Source organism: Hyla sarda, chromosome 11 (genome assembly GCF_029499605.1).
Source record: "Hyla sarda isolate aHylSar1 chromosome 11, aHylSar1.hap1, whole genome shotgun sequence".
Taxonomy (NCBI): Eukaryota; Metazoa; Chordata; class Amphibia; order Anura; family Hylidae; genus Hyla; species Hyla sarda.
Window position 1 is genome coordinate 42733677 of NC_079199.1, and position 21866 is coordinate 42755542.

The 21866-nt window shown below is 42.5% G+C and overlaps 1 protein-coding gene across 2 annotated transcripts in view; it reads left to right on the forward strand.

Moving 5' to 3' along the window:
* The window catches only part of MNAT1 (MNAT1 component of CDK activating kinase), a 163574-nt gene that overhangs the window by 50899 nt on the left and 90809 nt on the right, over positions 1 to 21866 (forward strand). For both annotated transcript variants that reach the window (XM_056545189.1, XM_056545190.1), the window contains exon 6: positions 8082 to 8201. In XM_056545189.1, coding sequence (XP_056401164.1) covers positions 8082 to 8201 — 120 coding nt within the window. The remainder of the gene's footprint in view (positions 1 to 8081; positions 8202 to 21866) is intronic.

Genomic DNA, 21866 nt, shown 5'->3' on the forward strand with positions numbered 1-21866 from the left:
TTCATCGATTAGCTGGCTGATTTTTTTTTCCCCATTAATTGGATAAAAAAGAATAATGGAGAAGATAATTTGTAAGTTATATTAGGGAGGAATTTAAAGTGACCTGGCCTCGGCCAGCGATTCACTAAGTAGCAGTGCGACACACTTGGCCCGGGTGCTTCCCAGGCCCGACCGCTCAGGAAGAGGACCATGGAAGCGCTGGAGGTAAATACAGGTTTATTTTGTTATATACCTGGAGTGTCTATTATAATATTTTTCTTTTTTTTCTTCTTTCTTTATAATGTGTATTTCCCTTTCCTGTTTCTTACCTGTGGCCAGAAAGTGGGACATCACATTCCCTGATTGTCCTTTGTGCCCTCAGCAGCCTGTTTCGTGAAGATGGGCCCAGCACATGCAGTCTTCCACTCCCTCTCTGCAACTATTGGGAGTTTGACCTGTCGCATGAAGCCTGAGAGCTGAACACTAAAGATATTACAGAAAGGAGGTGCAGGAGGTGGAAGATCTTGTGTTCTAGGCCTTCTTTTCATTAAACAGGATGCCGGGGACTGCAGATATTTATAAAGATAATAATTGCTGTGTATATATGAACTTTGGAGATTGTCTGACCAACTAATCGACCAACCGATTAAATCAGTTTTTTCCAACCAGTGTGCCTTTGGCTGTTGCAAAACTACAACTCCCAGGCATGCAGGGAGTTGTAGTTTTGCAACAGCTGGAGGCACTCTAGTTGGGAAACACTGGATTAAATCGATATTAAATCATTATAAAAACAGATTACTATTTTCCTAATCAATTTTCTATTATGTGTATGCTTGGCTGAAATGAACATGTATTGGGGGGGAGTATTAGAGTGTTAAAATCAGGAGGGAGTTGTTTGTCCAGCAACTATCCAAAATTTATGGCCGGCTTTATACTTATTCACCCTTAAAGGGGTATTCTGGGAAAAAACATCTTATCCCCTATCGAAAGGATAGGAGATAAGATGTCTGATCGTGGGGGACCCGCTGCTTGGACCCCCCGCGATCTCCCTGCAGCAGCCTGCATTCTCTGCGTAGCTGCGTCTGAAGTTTCGGAAACCTCTGGGCTTCCGAGACGGGGACGTGACGTCACGCCACGCCCCCTCCATTCATTTCTATGGGAAGGTGCGTAATGGCCGCAACGCCCCTCCCATAGACATCAGACGCAGCTACGCAGAGAATGCAGGCTGCTGCAGGGAGATCGCGGGGGGTCCCAGCGGCGGGCCCCCCGCGATCAGACATCTTATCCCCTTTCCTTTCGATAGGGGATTAGAGGTTTTTGCCCGGAATACTCCTTTAACTAGACGGATGTATTCAAACAAGTACATTACAAATCTATGTAGTATAGATTGGTAATATGGCACATGAAGAATTTTTGCGTGTTGCATATGAATTTGTGAAGAAATTCATTGTGACCTGCTTCCTTATTGAGATAACAATACGGAAGCTAGGGGAGTTTATCTCCTTAATACAGTGTTTTCAATCACAACAGATACCTCTGTGTTCTTCACTCTAAAAATGAATGGAGGACAACTCTTGTTCATATGAGCTATTAGGACATGTGCTTCTAATTTAGGGAGGTTCCCTATCTTCGGTACCCCTCTATTAAATGGGTTAACCAGGAATAGAAAAACAGAGCTAATTTTAATCAACCACTCCCCGTCTTTGTCCAGGTTGGGCGTTATTCTGCAGCTCACTTCCATAGAAGTGAATGGAGCCAAGTTGTAATACCACACCCAACCTGGGGACAGACGTGGAGCTGTTTTGGAACGAAATTAGCTCTGTTTTTCTATTTCTGGATAATCCATTTAAAGTAATAATTTATTGCCAATGGTTTCAGAAAAGCAGGATGAAAGGACAAGTTGTTCACTTCAACATAAGGGGTAGGGAACGTCCCTCTAACTTCTATGGGTTTTTAATGAGCCAACACATAGTGTCTTGGTCCCCTTTTCGCTATAATGTAATAATGCAGAAATTCCATATATGTGGCTATAAAGAAACTGTATCCCATGTATTGAAATGTAATGATATCAGCTGAAACCTATATTTAGAAGCGTAAATACATGGAAATGAGAGAATGCAGCGCTCCATGACATTCCTTCAGCTTTTAATTGATTTAAGGTGCATTAGCCGCTGAGTAGTCAGATCATTTGTTTACACCATTATAAATAGTACCCTGGTAGTCGCTTCTCTTTGCGGTTTTACCCAGTTCACAATTACCCATTCCACTGGGCTCCACTCTACCATATAAAAAGCTTTTGTGTGTTATTGAATTTATACAATGGAGATCTTGTGACAATATCTCTTCTGTCTTCCTTGCTTCGGTGGTCCTGAAACCTACACCACTGAAGCCAATAAAAATGGTTTCCCTTGACCGAACTCTTTCTATGCTTGGCAACTTCTATGCGTATAACAGAGTACATGCTTTCTTCTGTTATCTGATGAATTCTTAAGCAAAAGCTTTACTGTTTTACCTGCATGTATAAAGTAGTTCACATAAAAATGAAGCAGCGGTGCCTGTACGCATGTGCCAACTTTAGTTTAGCCCATACACATGTGCCAGTGTATGAAGTGCCAGTGTAAAAGACCCATTCATAGTCAAAGTATGCTAAGAAAAAATTACACTTGCCACCTATAATAATGTATTGACATGATGGGGCTCGAATGCGACAACGGAAATAATGCTCTAACTTTGTTATATAGTCTCCGTCTGCAGTTAACTTTCCGCTCCAATTTGAAGACTATGGCTTTAAATGGGCACTGTCAAATGCAAAAACCTTTTTTATATCTTGTACAACTTAGCACGGCATATCATTTTATATAAGGTACCAGTATATTAGAAAAGGTATTCTCCTTTGTATAGAAATCATTGCTTATAAAAAAGACCACTATACCCATACCATCCTGCTTAAAGGGGTTTTCCATTGCCCCAGTGTCCGGAACATTTAGTTCCGAATGCTGGTTACAGGCTGCGGGGGTCGTGACGTCACACCGCGCCCCCTCAATACAAGTCTATGGGAGGTGGCGTGACGTACGTCACACCCCCTCCCATAGACTTGCATTGAAGGGGTGTGACGTCAAGAGGGGAGTGGCCATGACGTCACGACCTCTGCACCCAGAGTTCTAAACTGAACGTTCTGGACGCTGGGGCAGTGGAGTACCCCTTTAAAAAAAAAAAAAAAAAATTTAAACACTATCCCCATACCATCCAGAACATATTCCCATCTGTCCCAGCTAAAGTTCGGGCTAAGACAAAGTTTGGGAAGTAAGGGCAGGACTAGCACTCCTCTGTGCTCACTCCTGTGCTGCCTATCAGACTCCTTTCTGAAAACAGAGAGGAGGGGATCACAGAGCAGCCTGCTTTGATTGGAAGAAGAGAGACAGCACAGTACAGCAGGAAAGTAAATGCATGGTGAGTGAGTGTGAGCTCAGTGCTTGCCTTGGACACGCCCCTTCCCGAGCAGGGGATGTTAGAATGAGTGAGCATCAGAACAGTGGGATTTGTGAGACAAATACAGAAGGCAGACACATAAAAAGACATGTAAAGCATTCTCGTGACCCACTGAGTAACAGTGTGCCATTAATGTCATAAAACAATTACGCCATTAAAAACACAGATCCCAAAATAAGACTTTGAGAGTTACGGTACATATTTTACCAAGTTTTTAGCTGAAAAGGACATTTGGAAGGAGCAATGTGAGTAGAGCAGAGTCTGTCACATGCTGATGAGTAGTATTCTCAGCAATATTAGTTGAGAGAGAGAATCTTACAGACTACATTCCTCCCATCTGTCCTTTCCAGCGTGATGCCAATCTCTGTATATGTGTTTGAGCTGTGTCATTTGAGGTCTTAAGGCACCCACACATTTCAAATGTGCATGGTGGCCTTAAAGGGGGTTGTCTGGGGAGCAGAAAAGGTATTTGCTCCCTGGAACTCCATTTTCACCCTCGTCATGTCTCATGAGAGAGGGGAGGTACCAAGTCACATGACCTCAACAATATCGTGCAGCCTAAGACATGCCGAGGGGAAGTGGAGTGCTGGTGAGATGGACAAGTAATACCTTTTCTGCTCCCTGGACAACCACTGTAATCCCCCACTAGATAAACCCTTGTGGGGGTTTGACCAATCTGATTATCAGAAAACCTTCATTTTGTAGCTTCACTACATTTTTTCCCTCATTTTACTAGTTGGTGGAATTTAAAATGAAAACAGTGAAATCCCTGTTGGTTGTTTTTCTTGGCAGTATTTTGTGCCTTTGGTAGAATCTGATGTGAATGCTATTTTATCAAACAATATTCATATATTTTCTTCTAACTGGGCCTTCTATTGGCAATTTATTATCACGGACGTCTGCTGAGAACTTAAATCCTATTTTAATTGTAAAATCTCGAATTACAGAACAAATAGTATAAGATCTCCTCCTTCATTTTGGAAGACTTAACCATGATTAACACCCATTGCTTTATTAAAAGTATTCATCCATGTCTAGTTTGAAAGTGCTGACAGTTTAATCTGTTTTCCATTTTGTTCTTTTAAATTAATTTATATATTTGTTTTTAAATAATGAATGATTGACTAGATCAGTGCAGACCCAGGTTCAGCCAATTGACTTTCTAAGTACGTAAGGGAAGTTGGTTGTTAAATTGACTAAAAAGGCTTTATAGTATAATTTGCTTCTGATGTCGTGAAAAGGATGTATATTTTTAAATTCCTAAAAGAATGTATTATTTCACAACATAGAAAAACATTTTTTTTCCATTCTTCCTTTACCCTGGATACGACTTATATTAAATACATCAGCATAGAAAGCTTTGAGACCTTCACTACTGTTAACACTCCGGGCATGTCTTATGTCCAGAGGGGTGGTGCGTGACACAAGAATTCAATGCCCATGCGATTTAAGTTGCCCCATCCCTGTCCTACTCAGCTTATGTGTATATTACAAGAAGACCACTAGCTATATGACCCCCTGTGTCACGCTCCACCCCCTCTGGCCCCGCACCAGGTATAGCACAAAATATAAATTTATTTGAAGTTTCCCTTTGTAATTAATCATTATGGACTCTTCTAAACGCAGTTGAATATTTGTGGGCCAATGCATAGTAACAGGAGATGTAATATGTGTATCACGGAGAGGTTAAATCTTCAGGGTGGGCCATTTATATGGATACACCTTAATAAAATGGGAATGGTTGGTGATATTAACTTCCTGTTTGTGGCACATTAGTATATGTCGGGGGGAAACTTTTCAAGATGGGTGGTGACCATGGCGGCCATTTTGAATCCAACTTTTATTTTTTCAATAGGAAGAGGGTCATGTGACACATCACTTATCAGGAATTTCACAAGAAAAACAATGATGTACTTGGTTTTAAAGTAACTTTATTCTTTCATGAGTTATTTACAAGTTTATGACCACTTATAAAATGTGTTCAATGTGCTGCCCATTGTGTTGGATTGTCAATGCAACCCTCTTCTCCCACTCTTCACACACTGATAGCAACATCGCAGGAGAAATGCTAGCACAGGCTTCCAGTATCCGTATACACTGCTATATACTACTATATACACCGCAGGAGAAATGCTAGCACAGGCTTCCAGTATCCATAGTTTCAGGTGCTGCACATCTCGTATCTTCACAGCATAGACGATTGCCTTCAGATGACCCCAAAGATAAAAGTCTAAGGGGGTCAGATGGGGAGACCTTGGGGGCCATTCAACTGGCCCACGACGTCCAATCCACTTTCCAGGAAACTGTTCATCTAGGAATGCTCGGACCTGACACCCATAATGTGGTGGTCACCATCTTGCTGGAAAAACTACGTGCCAGCTTCAGTGCATAAAGAAGGAAACACATCATCATGTAGCAATTTTGCATATCCAGTGGCCTTGAGGTTTCCACTGATGAAGAATGGCCCCACTATCTTTGTACCCCATATACCACACCATACCATAAATTTTTGTGTTCCAACAGTCTTGGAGGGATCTATCCAATGTGGGTTAGTGTCAGACCAATAGCGGTGGTTTTGTTTGTTTACTTCACCATTCACATAAAAGTTTCCTCATCACTGAACAAAATCTTCTGCGTAAACTGAGGGTCCTGTTCCAATTTTTGTTTTGCCCATTCTGCAGCACCTGAAACTACGGATACTGGAAGCCTGTGCTAGCATTTCTCCTGCGGTGTTGCTATCAGTGTGTGAAGAGTGGGAGAAGAGAGTTGCATTGACAATCCAAAATGGCTGCCATGGTCACCACCCATCTTGAAAAGTTTCCCCCCCCCTCACATATACTAATTTGCCACAAACAGGAAGTTAATATCACCAGCCATTCCCATTTTATTAAGGTGTATCCATATATATGGCCCACCCTGTATATCAAAGACCAATACAGAAATATTATAATCCTGCTACGTTTAGAGGGAAGACTTTTTCTCTGTCAGCATTGAAAGGGCTTTTCCTGGACTTCTTCAATGATGGCCTATATTTGCAACATGACATCAGTATCTGATCTGTGGAGGGTCCAGTACACCTGCTGATCAGTTCTTTGCCAGAGCCATGATTCTGGCATACACAGTAAACTGATCCAGAAGCAGACCTATATGTACTTTGTGTAGTGGCCATGTTGAATTGCTGCAGCTCAGCTCCTGTTGACTACAATTTGAGCTCAGCTCTAGTAGCCCAGCATGTTCACTGTACAGTGCTGCGTCTGTCTGTTTTTACTGTGTTTGCTGGCACCATGTAAGCAGCTGATCAGTGTGGTCTGATAAGCTGTCCATAAAGTCCTGAAAAAGTTTATTTTCTGAAAGAGCAGCTAGAGTATGACATGCTTTGGCCCTCAATGCTGTAATAGTTGACTTATTGAAGGGGTGGCCTTAACAGGATAGGTTAAAGGAGGACCGTTTACTTAAGATTCCATGTATTAGACAGAACCGAGAACAATTCCTCTGGTAAAATTGGAGCTGGACCCCTGTCTATCAACCATCTGCTGCTTCAGCTCCGAATAATAAAAAAAAAAATTGGTACAACTCATTTCAATTGAGAGAGGTCTGGATGTTTCAGGGGTTCATATTTATTTTTTTTATATTTTTTTTATCACCCTAATATTAAGACAATTAGCATCTGGCCCAAATAATTGTTTTACTTTTCCTTTGGATCATTTGTCCATGGTAGTGGGTTGTACTGGATGAACTTTAGAATCTTTACTAATAATTTAACTGTTGGCTTTCTTAGCTTAATTTTGGGATCTTTGCATAAGTTTGTAAATACAATGGTCCCTCAAGTTACAATATTAATTGGTTCTGGAACGACCATTGTATGTTGAGACCATAACTCTATGGAAACCTGGTAATTGGTTCTAAAGGCACCAAGATGTCATCCAAAAATAGGAAAAAGTAAGGATTAAAGAAAGATAACTAGATAACTAATACAGATAAAGCAAGTCCTTACAGATAAAAGTAAGAAAGATCTGCTGGGAGCTATAAATCACTGTCTATGTCAGTGTTTCCCAAGCAGGGAGCCTCCAGCTGTTGCCAAACTAGAACTCCCAGCATGCCCGGACAGCCAAAGGCTGTCCGGGCATGCTGGGAGTTGTAGTTTTGCAACAGCTGGGGGCACCCTGCTTGGGAAACACTGGTCTATGTAGAGGAAAGGAGCTTCTTCAGGGTTCTGTACAGTACACACAATGTCCTAAAAAGTTACATGGAGCCGCCCTCACCTGGTGTCCAAAGGAGCAGGTAACCCTGGTACAGGTAAAGAGTAGTACAGAACATGTAATACCTCCCTGTACTGTAGGGGGCGCTACCAGACACCAGTCAGTGCATACACTTCAGTAGTACAGGGGTTTTACCAGTGAATGCCCATTCTGATTGGTCAGATCTTCCAGCCACTGACATGTTTCACAGATCTGGACTGTCCGTAGCATTGTATGTCGAGTCTGGTTTCAACTAACAATGGTCCAGAAAAGACCATTGTATCTTGAAACTATTGTATGTTGAGGCCATTGTAAGTTGAGGGATCACTGTATGACTATTAAAGTCTACTCTTTTTTTTCTCTTTACCAATGCAGGAAACATCTCACCTTCCTGCCTCTATCCTCCTGGCCCAACACAAAGGCAAAACCACTCAGATTGAAGTGCAGCTGGAGAAGTCGAGACCAGCAGTGACATTTTCTACTGGCATCAAGATGGTAAGTCTTATCATTGTGTGTTTAAAGGATGTAGATTTTAAAGGGAATGTGTCACAAGTTTCATTCTGCCCGGTCTTGGGGCAGCATTAACTAGTGGCAGAGAAGCTGATCACAATAAGCTATTACTTACTTACATTGTGTAATGCACATTATTCTCCTAATAAATTGAACACTGATCTCTGCTTCCCCTGCCCACCCACCCCTGATTGACATCTGCCTGTTAATTATTGGCGGGTGGGCGAAGGGTGTGGGTCATATCGAGGACTACCAAGCATTCACATGTAATGGAAAGACCTACTTCTCTGCACTCTGTGCCCTTAATGTCTGCACAGGTATCTGGAGAATGGCTATATTTACATGATATAAGTGATTCATTGGCCCATATTTATCAATTTTCCTGAAACCAGTCACAGCTCAACTTTAATATCTTAAGCTCTGAAAGTTAAAGCTGAACTCTGATTGGCTAATAAGCTTTGGTTTCAGGCAGATTGGTGAATCTGAGCCATTTTTTTTAATTGGCTTCTCTACACTACTTTATGCTGCCTTCAGATAGGAAAGCATAGACCTAGTTCTTTTTGGGTGTATGATTGGCTTGGCCAAATGTGCCCCAAAGTTTTTTGGAAACTTGATTGATTGTGCCTGCTACTAGTGAGCAACATCATCCAACACAACGAATCCACCCTCTTAGTGTGCTTTCCTTCACAGCAGACCTTGGATGTAGGCCTGCTTTCCTATTGATGATACAGAGTTGTCAACACCTTTTACTGTAAATCTATTGTCTGGAAAACATAAAGGGGTACTCCGCCCCTAGACATCTTATCCCTTATCCAATGTATAGGGATAAGATGTCTGATTGCGGGGGTCCCGTCTGCAGGTGCGAGGGGACACAACATTAAACACTGTAAGGCTAGGTTCACACTGCGGAATGCCACACTGGTGGCACTAGGACAGCGTGGACTACATTTCCCTCCCCATAGATGGCAATGCATTTCTGAGAAGATCTCCCAAAAGATCCACCCAGAAATGCATTGCAGTCTATGGGGGCAGCAATGCAGTCTGCTTGGTCCTAGCGCCAGCAGCTCGATCTCCGTCAGAAATTCTGCAGTGTGAACCCTGCCTTATATAGACTGTGCCCTCACTACTTTACATTGGAGCAGAGTGTTATTTCTTCAGTGTTGTCACATGAAAAGATATAAAATATTTACAATAATGTGAGAGGTGGATTTATATGAAGTATTATAAGTGAATAAAGTAACCATTTGGAGGAGCTCAACAAACTAAACCTCCTGTTCAATGTTTTTTTTTTTACCTTTTGATGAGTCATAACGTGTAAATGTGGTGGGTTATTGTAGTGCCAAATTTATTTTCCTGCAAGATATGAATTTTGCCCATCCCGCAATACCGGTTGGGCCCCTCCCCACTCCCCCCCCCCCCCCCCCTCGAATGAGTGAATTGTCCGCCGCAGCACGCTGTCCCCACATCAGGGAACTAATCATATGTGACCATCGAGCGCTGTTCTGCTTTTCTTCTGCCCCCCAATGAATTATCAGCTGCGCTGTGCCCACGTCTGTCCCCACATCATGTCACCCGCAAGCGCTCCTCTGCTTATCCTCCTAAGAGTTGTGGGCCACCAGCACTAGAAATCTGTACTGTACTGCAAATAACATTGCCTGGGCTGCAAAAATAAACAAAATAAACTTGAACTCCCCTTCCGATGTTCGCCATTATCGGCCTCACAGTCCCTCCGCTGCGGTCCTGGGGATGGGAACGTCACAGAGCCATCAGCCTATCGCCGGCTGCAGCGATGTCCCGCCTCGGCTGCTGATAGGCTGATCCCACTGTCATGTAAGGAGCAGGCCGGCTTCATACATGAGTGCGCTCAGCCTATCACCGGCCACAGCGATGTCCCGCCCCGATGATAGGCTGGCTGCTCTGTGACTTTCCCGTCCCGAGGAAACAGCTAGAGGACCGCAGCGCAGGACAGTGAACTGTACCAGAGCCCGGGAAATGTTGTTTGTAGTACAGTAGAGATTTCTAGCGCCGGCGGCCCGCAACTCAGGAGGATGAGCAGAGGAGCGCTTGCGGTGACATGATGTGGGGACAGCACAGCTGATAATTCATTGGGGGGGGGGGGTTGGAAGAGTAGCGGTGCCCAGGACACGTTGGGGTGGGGTGGGGGGGGGGGGGGGGGCGTGGGGAAATACCGTTACATACCATGGAACCGCCATCACTTAAATACCGTGATACACGTTTTTGGTCATACCGCCCAGCTCTAGGTTATCGCATCCACTGGACCCTGCAGCATGTCCTCAGCAAATATTTACTTCGGCTACTCTGTGCAAGTGTTGCAATACTGAACCCTGTTTAGTACAAGGCGATATTTACTATTGTGGTGATGTGGAATCTGTGTGGGGGCTCCCTGCTTGTTTGATGTTGGGGCATTTTAAGTTTGGTCCATTTTTAATGTTTGAGTCTCTCTGTATTTAAGGAATGTTTTAATATTTTTTTGGACTAATAGAATTATTATAATGGGATCATGATTCAGTTTTTGTACCTATTGATAGTGGCTTACAGTACATTTAGGCTGCTGCTGGAGTTTTTGTAGGTTGTGATGTGTTCACTGTATTTGTCTAGTGTTCTGCAGCAGTTATCATGTAATCTTTGCAGTGTGTAGGTTTTGGCTAGCGTCTTGCAATAGGTTCCATTTATAGTGTCTCCAGATTTGTGAATATGCTGTAGATATTTTATTAGTGTGCAGTAATTTCCTGCAGAGGGAAAAGCTGAGAAATAGTGATGTGGGTGGGCTGGGGTTGTGTGGATTCAGCTTCTTTATATTCCCCATGCATGTGATTTCAAAACCTTTCTTCCTATTTTTATTCTTTATTGAGCAGAAATATTTGGAACAGACACTGATTCTGAGCACGATATATGGAAGCTTTCTTATTCTGTCAATTTCTAACGGTCTAGTGTTAATTCTCTCTTTCTAAAGAGAATTTGTCAAAGGAGAACTCCTTCACCTTGTATGAAGGCCTGCTATCCTGTAGATGTCATTGCTTGATATACAAAAGGTTTGACCTCTTGTATCAGTAGCATGAGGTGTCTGCTATTGAAGAGGCCGTTGCTTGAAGAGTCCTGTGTTTTTCTCTGGTATTGATGTAATTTTCCCAACATCGTGGCAAAAATAGTGCTATTTTACTGCAATTGTGCATACCACAGAAAACTTGTCATCTTGACTGCAATTTATAAAAACTGCAGCAATAAAAAGCCAAAATGCTGTAAAAATGTGTAAAATAAGCAGTAAAATTTAAATGTATGAATACAGGCTAAAGACCTAAAACTTTGTAAAATACCTCAGTTTTGATTACAGATCTAATCGTGTTTGCCTCATGGCAAAATTTCTTTAAAAGGAGAAAACGCACTTTGTTTAAACTGCACATAATGTGAACTGACGTCAACTTCGACATTCCCAAACCCCAAACGCACCGTGACGTCCAGCCTGAATCTTCATAGTATACGCCCACTTCCCCTGTGACCAACAAAGACATTTGCCTTTATATAAAGTGGAATCTCACTGTTGGCTAGAGAGATTTCACAGGGGAAGAGGGCGTTTACTATGAAAATTCAGGCCGGACCTAATTTGTCTAATCTGAAAAGAGGAATAACAGAAGCACAGATCAGCAAAGGTAAGTACATTTGTCATCCGCATCACTCGCACTACAACATATAAGCACAAGGCATACACAGGAACTTCTATATTTAAACAATAACATTCAATTATATCTATCATTTTTTAAGTTAAACTTTTTTTTAAAACTTTGTGTGATATAGAGATATGTCATAAGTGGGGGTCTGGGGGCCTGGGGGCTCTATAGAAGGCTGAAGATGGAGGCTCTATAGAAAGTCTGCTCAGTGGTTCTACTTGTATTTATTAGCCCCCGAAGCCCCACCAACTTATAAATTGTCAAAATTAGAAATTAAATGCACATTGCTCAGCTGGGAGGATCTCAACCCCTTTTTTTGTTTTTCTGTCTCTGCACTACAACCTCCAACAATCCAAACTTTAGATGTCACCATTATTTAAAACATTTTAAAATTATGTATCTGATGTACCAGTATATTCTCGAGTATAAGCCGACCCCAATATAAGCTGAGTCCCTAATTTCACCCCAAAAGCCTGGGAAAACTTATAGACTCGAGTATAAGCCTAGGGTCGGAAATACATCATCCCCCCGCTGTCATCATCCAGACCCCCCCCCCCCTGTCATCATCACTTCCTGTCATCATCCAGACCTGCCAATCTCCCGGTCATTATCCAGACCCCCGTTATCATCACCCCCAGTCAATATCCTTCCTGTTATCATCCAGACCGCCCCCTCCGTCATCATACAGGCCCCTCTCGTCTACTCACCTCCCAAGTTCTCTCGGTCCCTGCACGTGTGCATCAGACATCCGTGACGTCAGGGGCGTCCCTGCACACAGACGTGTCAATGCAGTGTCACTAGTCCGGGGCCGGCCCGGAGCGGAGAAGAGGGCCTCCCGGTGAAGATGGACGGCCCGGACCCGCTCACCCTCCCCACCTGAATGCGAAGGTCCCTGCAGAGAAAATGGACGGCCCGGTCCACCAAAATCCAACCCCCCCACAAACCGGTAATTATTATTTTCTTTTTTTTATTGGTTCACTCGAGTATATATGGTAAGTATCCTTTCAGGCTGCTTGCAGATATTACTAGGCAGAGCTTGTTCCATGCTGTCATAGTACAGTACTAAATTATAAAGGGGGCAGTGCATGATACTGGGAAACTTTCTTTAAAGCCTACCTATCTAGATACTTTCTTCCAAAAACAGTGCCACACCAATGTTCTGGCAGAATTTAAAAAAAAAAAATTTTGGGCAAATTTTCAGAGCAGAAAGTCTGCCTTGAAAACTCTGCAGTGTGCACTGTGCAGCAGAATATCATTGCCAGCATTTTCAAGGCAAATTTTAAACTGAAATTCTGCTAGAAAATTCTGTATTGTGAACCTGGCCTAACTGTTGTTACTGAGCTCCAGAGTTCCCTTTATAGTACACAGCTATTTCTCATTCTAAACAACTTCAGGGGGCAGGACAAGAACTGAGCTGTGTGCCAGTAGTACACACACAGTAACTTACTTTCCTTTAGTTGTAGTTTAGGCAGCACAGCACCTAACTGCTATGCCATGACATAGTGTTGGTAGGCTGGCACTGTTCTGGAAGATTTACATTTGCAGTGCAGTACAATGGATAGCATGTGTTAAGAATAAGGGGGAATGTGGAACTGGGTTTACAATGTGCTATATGAGTAAGAAGGAAAGAAACAGCAGCACAGCAAAGAAGTGGTTACACTAATCAATGTACTGCTGCTGTTGGTTATCAAGCTAAAGAGAAGTGGAGAAGAAGGGATACATTTCAGAGGTATGAATTTGTACATATTGTAATTGTACACATGTGGCAGCTGCCTAAAACTTAATGGGTGGTCAGAGAGGATACCTTTATTTACCTTTTAGAGACGGTGTGGATCATCTAAAGAAGGCAGACAGACTCTGCTCACACTGTGCAGGTTCTCTCCTGCACATAACACTAGCTAAACATCTCCCCACTTCCAATGTTCTTTCTTGGTCTGTCTGTTTCTAGAGACTAACTGAATCTTACAGGCAGTGGACAGCAGACTGCAGAAACATGACACCTAGTGGCCAAGATTTTACAGCTGTTTTTCAGGGCAAAGAAATAATTTTAGTAAATTACTTGATTCACAATTATGTTAGGAATCACATAGGCTATTAATTGGAGGGATGTTGTTTATATCAGAGACCATTTTACTTATCATGCACCACCCCCTCATGTCCTGCACTAGGTATTTCATGTCATCACATTTGCCTCGAGTGTTCCTTTAAGCACAATACAAATAAAACCTAGAACTGAATAATTAAAATGAAACAGCTGGAGATATCCATCAAAATTGTACTGTTTGCTTATTTTGGAATACATATGCTTTATTGCTCTACAGCCCCACAAGTTATAGTTATTACTTTTTGGCCGTTAGAACAACAGAGCCTTAACCTACTTAATTTGTGGCCTACACAGACGTGCTGTATATGCGCAAAAGTTCTGTAAATACCTAAACTGTTTTCTGTTCATTTAATAGCAGATAAATAAAAATGCTGGTTAATAGAAATATATAAAGGATGTAAGTGTCATCCGTCACACTTCATAGACTTTAGTGTATAGAAAGATGGCTTGAAAACTGGCTTTTATTTTGCACAAAAAAAAAAAAAAAATGCATGTCTCTGGCTAACTATTGCTTCTTACCAGGGGGTGGGGGGTACTTGACTACTTTTAGTTAAGTCTGCTTATCCAAGTCTGCGATGAGGTGAAGATTGAGCACATCTGGGACATCATGTATCGCTCCATCAGTTTCAGGTCTGGGGAACGGCAGCCCAGTCCATAGCATCAATGCCTTCCTCTTCCAGGAACTGCTGACACACTCGAGCCACATGAGGTCTAGCATTGCCTTGCATAAGGAGGAACCCAGGGCCCAACCGCAACAGCATGTGGTCATACAAAGGGTCTGAGGATCTCATCTCGGTACCTAATGGCTGTCAGGCTATCTCTGGCCAACACATGGAGGGCTGTGCGGCCCCCCAAAGAAATGCCACCCCACACCATTACTGACCCACCGCCAAACCGGTCATGCTGGAGGATGTTGCAGGCAGCAGAACGTTCTCCATGGCGTCTCCGGACTCTGTCACATCTGTCACATGTGCTCAGTGGGAATCTGCTTTCATCTGTTAAGACCACAGGGCGCCAGTGATGAATTTGCCAATCTTGGAGTTCTCTGGCAAATGCCAAATGTCCTGCACTGTGTTGGGCTGTAAGCACAAGCCCCACCTGTCAGGCCCTCATACCAACCTCATAGTCTGTTTCTGACCGTTTGAGTGGATACATGCACGTTTGTGGCCTGCTGGAGTTCATTTTGTAGGGCTCTGGCAGTGCTCCTCCTGCTCCTCCTTGCACAAAGGCAGAGGTAGCGGTCATGCTGCTGGGTTGTTTCCCTCCTATAGCCTCCTCCACATCTCCTGATGTCCTGGCCTGTCTCCTTGTAGCGCCTCCATGCTCTAGACTCCTTCTTGCCACAGCTCGCATTGATGTGCCATCCTGGGTGAGCTGCACTAATTGAGCCACTTGTGTGGGTTGTACACTCCGTCTCATGCTACCACTAGAGTGAAAGCACCGCCAGCATTCAAAAGTGACCAAAACATCAGCCAGGAAGCATAGGAACTAAGTGTTCTGTGGTCACCACCTGAAGAACCACTCTTTTATTTGGGGTGTCTTGTTAATTGCCTATAATTTCCACCTGTTGTCTGTTCCATTTGCACAACAGCATGTGAAATTGATTGTCAATCAGTGTTGCTTCCTGAGTGGACAGTGTGATTTCACAGAAGTGTGATTGACTTGGAGTTACATTGTGTTGTTTAAGTGTTCCCTTTATTTTTTTTGAGCAGTGTACAAACATGATGGGAGTTGTATTTTGCAACAACTGGAGAGCAACAGGTTGAGGAACATGTCCCCCTGAGAATACTCACCAGCCCCTATCCCACACTGCTCTTGCCTCTTACAGTCAGGCCTGACCAGAGCAGAATGATTCAGGCAGCGCTAATCACGAAGGTCCTGGGTGCCCTCTCTGTAATTCAGCTCTGCTAGATTATCCAGACAATTGCTGGCCGCGGTCTGAGTTTGTACTACATTCTATCAGTTGAGGACCCCTGATGTAGTGTATACTGTAAATAGACCTCCCTGTTTCCAATATGGACATGTGAAGATGATATTTCTACTAGAATTTTTTAATCTTCTTTCATTTTTGCTCAATTTTTAAGGCCGGGTTCGCATGTAGGTGTAACCTTTTTGTAGGGGGGGTAACCTTTTGTTTACTTAAGTTACCCCTTGTAAGCAAGGCTTGGCTCACATTAAGTATTTTTGGCCAGGACCCCCTGCGATCATACACTTATCTCCTATCCTTTGGATAAGGGATACATTTTCCTAAGCAGGACATCCCATTGAATGTAATTTTTGCCATAAAACAAAAATATGAATACAGTTACATTTCTTTAGCTGGTGCATGCTGAACAGGAAGCTGACGATTACTTGATGGGTTAAAATAGAAAAAGCTATTTTTTTTCTGGCAGAACCAGCAAGAGCTCTAGAGCAGTGTTTCTTAATTTTTTTTTTGTGCCATGTACCCCCAGTTTAAAAGATGTTTCAATTGAGTACCCCTAATGAAGTGATCACTTATACATTTTCACTAAATAATGCTCACCCTGTAACCAATAATAATGTAACCAATAATAATGTCCCTTGTAGCCAGTAATAATGCCCTTTTTGTTTACCTCCCCACTCTTCCCGCCCCGAACGCTGTGTCCTGTCAGCTTGATACACTCACACCGCATCGGCCGCCGCCGCTGCTGATAGACAGTAATGTGGCGGTCAGGATCATTGGTAGGCTGTGGGTATAATGCAGCCTACAAGATTAACCAGGCGCCTCAGCTTTCAGCTGAATCTCTATCCTGACCATGCAGATTTGGCTGAAAGCAACTTGTGTACCCTCTTAGCCTTCAGCACTTACCACCTGCTGGTTGACAGACATTGCTGAAGAAGACTAACATGGCCCTATCCCTTTAACTTATATAACCAGTCGAATTACCTAGTTTAATTACTCTGTTCAGCCTATGGCTTCTGGTCATGTTTAAAGAAGTATTTCCATCTCATAAAGTGACTCAGATCATGAGAATAAATGTAGTGATGCATCTTCCACTGTTTTCTTCCTGCACATCAGCTTTTAAAAGCGTTTTCCAGTTTTTTTTTTTTTTTAAATGATGGCCTGTCCTCAGCATAGGCCTAAAATATTCGATAGGTGGGGGTCCGACTTCTGGCTCTACTGCCGATCAGCTGGATGATGAGGTGACTGCACTTGTGCGAGTACTGCATGCCTCTTTTCTTCCTACCAGATACTACACTGTACATTCAGTATCCACTTCAGTTGGATGTGCTGCAACACCAGGTGCAGCCGCTACTGAGTGTATGGAACTTTACTTGGTAGGAAGAGTAGTGACTACAGGGCCCCCTTTAGTCAGCTGAATGGTGGGAAAACTAGGTGACTGATCCCCACCGGTCAGCAATTGATGGCCAATTCTGAGGATAGGCCTTCAATAAAACAGAAAAAGTCCCTGAAAACCTATTTAAGTGCCACCTAGCTGCAAACAAACAAATGCAACTGAACGGAGCCTGCTGCAGTTCTTTGAGTAGCCAGGAGCTTCATTGTGCAGATAAAAGGTCAATCACCTGATCAGTAGAGGTCTCCCACCCATCGTATAAGTGCAGCATTGTGAGAGGAGTATAACTTACATTATGAGTATAGATATTTCTATATATTTACTTAGTATATATTTTTTTGTAGTAAATATTTAACTCCAGTGTGTTGTCTTTGTCCCACGCACTTTGCGTGAAAACCTTTGCAATTCCATTTGTAAGAATGACTTAGTAATGGTACTGAATAATCTAAGGAGAGTCTCTCACCCTGTGGAAAATCAAATATTCTTCAGTGAAAGGACTCATAATGGTTGTGTATTCATTTAACTGTACTCTATGATGTCATGGGTAATAGGGAAATAATAGTTTATTTAAAGGCTTTTTTATATTTTGAAAGCAAGATTATATTTAGCTGTGCACATGAAACATGACTATTGTGTAAGAATCGTCTCTTCATTCACTTTTAGTAATCTCCTTCATGTATTCAGTTAAAGGGCCCTATGCCAAGAAGAACAGGTTTGACCTGTCTTTAAGGATTTACAGCCCAGTAAACTGCACAACTGCGTAGGCAGAGGTCATAGCAGAGGTCACAGAGTTTGTTCTTCATCGCTGACATTGTACTGTGGTTTTCCCCAGAAGACAGTGTTGTGGCAAGTACTAAGAAATATCAAAATGAATGCTCAAATAATGTTTTCCTATGTATTGCGGCCTGTAAATACTGTTCTTACAGAATCAGGTTCTGTTCACATTACATCTAAGCTTTACCATACATTTGGCATGTATGCCAGGAAAAGCTCAAAGTATCCATAGGGCTGTTTAGCTGATGGAGACCAAAAGTGCATCCTTTAGGCCTCTGATAGGCCAGTATATGCTGACAAATGTTCTATTTGCATGAAAACAAATAAGCTCAAAAATGTATTGTGTACGTATGTAAAATGACACAGAGAAAAAGTATTCAACACCTTAAGGGAGATAAAAAGGCATGAAAAGCCAAGACAACAGCTGAAGTCTGTCAGTAATTAAAAAGCAATCCAGCCCCTTGTCAGTGCAAATTAATATCAGCTGGTTCCATCCCAACTGATGGCCAAGGTGTTACGCAAGACACATCTCATGATTGCAAAGATCTATCCCAAAAACTTAACAACCTAATTGTTGCAAAACATAACAATGGCATCGGTTAAAGGTGCATTTCTAAGCATCTGAATGTTTCAGGGAGCACTGTGGAAAGACCATTATTTCACCATAAATCTGCCTCAACCAGGTTCTCCTCGCAAGGTTTCTGACAGATGAGTGAGAAGTATAATCTGAATTGTTGTCCAAGAGCCAAGGACCACTTGTGGAGAGCAGGTACTGTTGTCTCAAAGAAAACAGTAAGTTATTCACTCCGCCACCATGGCCTGTATGTACGCTCACCACGCTCCACTGCTGAATAAGAGGCACATAGAAGCTTGTTTAATTTGCTGCATATCATTTGGAGAATATAGAGTGGTCAGATGACGACAAAATTGAACAGTTTGGATGTCATAATACACACCATGTTTGGAGGAGAAATGGCATTGCTCATCTCCCTAAAAACACTGTAACAGCAGTGAAGTTTTAAAGGGGTACTCCACCCCTAGACATCTTATCCCCCGGAAGCGCTGGAGGGTCTGGGTCCCAACCACGGGAACGGAAGTTCGTGACATCACGACTCCGCCCCCGTGTGACATCACGCCCCATCCCCTCAATGCAAGTCTATGGGAGGGGGCGTGGCGTCCGCCACGCCCCCTCCCATAGTCTTGCATTGAGGGGACGGGGCGTGATGTCACACGGGGGCGGAGTCGTGATGTCACGAACTTCCGTTCCAGTAGTGGGGAACCAGACCCTCCAGCGCTTCCGGACCAGAAACAGGTGGGTGCCACATGCTATATTGCGGGGGTCCCCAGCGGCGGGACCCCCCGCCATCAGACATCTTATCCCCTATCCTTTGGATAGGGGATAAGATGTCTAGGGGTGGAATACCCCTTTAAAGCTACTAGAATGGCCCATCACCTGACTTACATCTCATTGAAAATCTATGGAAAGAACTAAAAATCATGATTCTTAGAAGGTAACCAAGGACCCTTCAAGATTTGAAGACTGTTTATGTGAAAGAATGGGCCAAAATCAAGCCACAGCAATGCATGTGACTAGTTTTTCCATACAGGAGAGGTCTTGAAGCTGTTATTACCAACAAAGGCTTTTGTACAAAGTGTTAAATGAATATCATAAAACGCGGGTGACATTTTACATTATTACACACAACTTAATTTCTGAATTATTTGTTTTGGTTTCATTGTATGTATGAATTACTTTTACTATTAATTGTTACCAACATCTGGTGAATATTTCATGTTGATAGCACCTTTGGAAATTTATTTCAATATTTCACCCACTGTGTTTATATAACTGTAAGGGTATGTTCACACAGGGAGGATATGCGGAAAATTTACATATTACCTCAATAAAATCCACGCCACGAAATAATTACCAGATCATCCAACAACTACAAATATTTGGGGGGATTCTGACTTCTCATTGATGTCAGTGGGGAACATCTGCACAAAAAATTTAGTGTTTCTGCTGTGTAAATTAAAGAATAAATATAACTTAAAATGTTTTTTAAGTGCATAGCCAAATGCTTTATCAGGGCTATTTGCAGAGATTGATGGAAGTTTTAGCACTGAGACCCCAACAGATGAAAACGTTTAGGGTCTATTCACACGTACAGTATTCTGCGCAGGATTTCATGCTGTGTTGTTCAGTTAATCAGTTTACATTGAAATCTGCAGCAGAAAATCCTGCACATTAAATCTGTGCAGAATATTGTAAATGTGAATAGACCATTAATGTGTTTTTTTTTTTTTTTAAATAACAGTAATGCTTTAAAGGGAATCTTTCGTCAGTATCACCTTCACTAACCTGTTGATACAGGCTTGTAGTGTGGGTGAAATTATTGAAAATTAAAGTTACCGGTCTCTGATCTATGCTTTTGTTTCGGCTATCTTGTTTTCCTTCATATGCTAATGAGGAGCTTGGTACTCGGGGGCGTTCACAAACCCCCCTATGCATGGTCAAGTCAGGCTTCAGCCTTCAGAGAAAGCATTTCCTTCCCCTGAGGCTATGTTCATACAATGGAATTTCCAAGCCGAAATCCACGGGAATATTCAGTTTGGAAATTCTGCCGCAGCAGAGTGCCATTGATTTTAATATAAAAAAAAGACACAAAAGGAGCGTTCCATAGTGTAATACCGCCAATTCACGCAAGACGCTCAATGTAAAATCGCGCTTACCAAAGCTAGTTGTGCAAGGGCCAGCACAACATGGATAAAGGCATGTAATGATGGTCCACTGCTGCCGCTCCACAGATATGGCACAAAGAAAAACAATCACCTCCAAGGAAGGGTGGAACTCAGGCGCTGAAGGACCAGGCAAAACTCAGGACAGCAAAACATTTATTCCCAGTGGGCATTATGCAACGCGTTTCGCGCATAAGCGCTTCATCAGGCATATGGACAGGGGAACAGGAAACACTATTTATACACACCAAGCGAGATTAACCCCTCATTGTCAGACACAATCATCCAATGGGGGAGTAACAACATACAACAAAAATTAACCATTTACTATGTCTGGTTAACCATTATTCAACCATAGCAGCAAAACATAAAGGTGCACTCCAACTTAAAGTGCCAACATGCGCTAATGGTAAACCCCAAGTATTTACAGGGTCCATAAGGTGCATACGATATAATAAAAGCATATATTAAAAAATATATGTTATACAAATATTGTAAAAGTACAAAAATTACAGAAGTACAAAAATACAATTATTAGATCAGCGAGTATTCTCAATAGTTTCATTCAGTCCGTTAGGAAATAAAGTGCCGAGCTTGAAGATCCAAAATGATTCCCGATTTATAAGTTTTTGGTATCTATTGGGTGTATCCACGGGAACCATTTCTAAAATTTGGATCCTCAAGCAGTCCGCACTTCTATTGTGAACTGACAAAAAATGGCGAGACATACTGTGTAACAAGAACCCGTTCTTTATGTTAGAACGGTGTTTGTTCATGCGGGCACGAATAGGCTGAATAGTATGACCGACATACTGTAAACAACACTCGCAAGATAATAAATAAATAACAAAGGAACTTTCACAATTAAAAAGACCTTTGATAAAAAAAAAGTGTACTTAGTAACTATGGATGTAAAAGAACTTTCAGTGCACACCATCCTACAACACAGGCAACAGGGTTTGTTACACCTGCGCAAACCACAGTCACCTGACTGAACAATAGAAGTGGGTTTAGATCTAAATCTACTGGG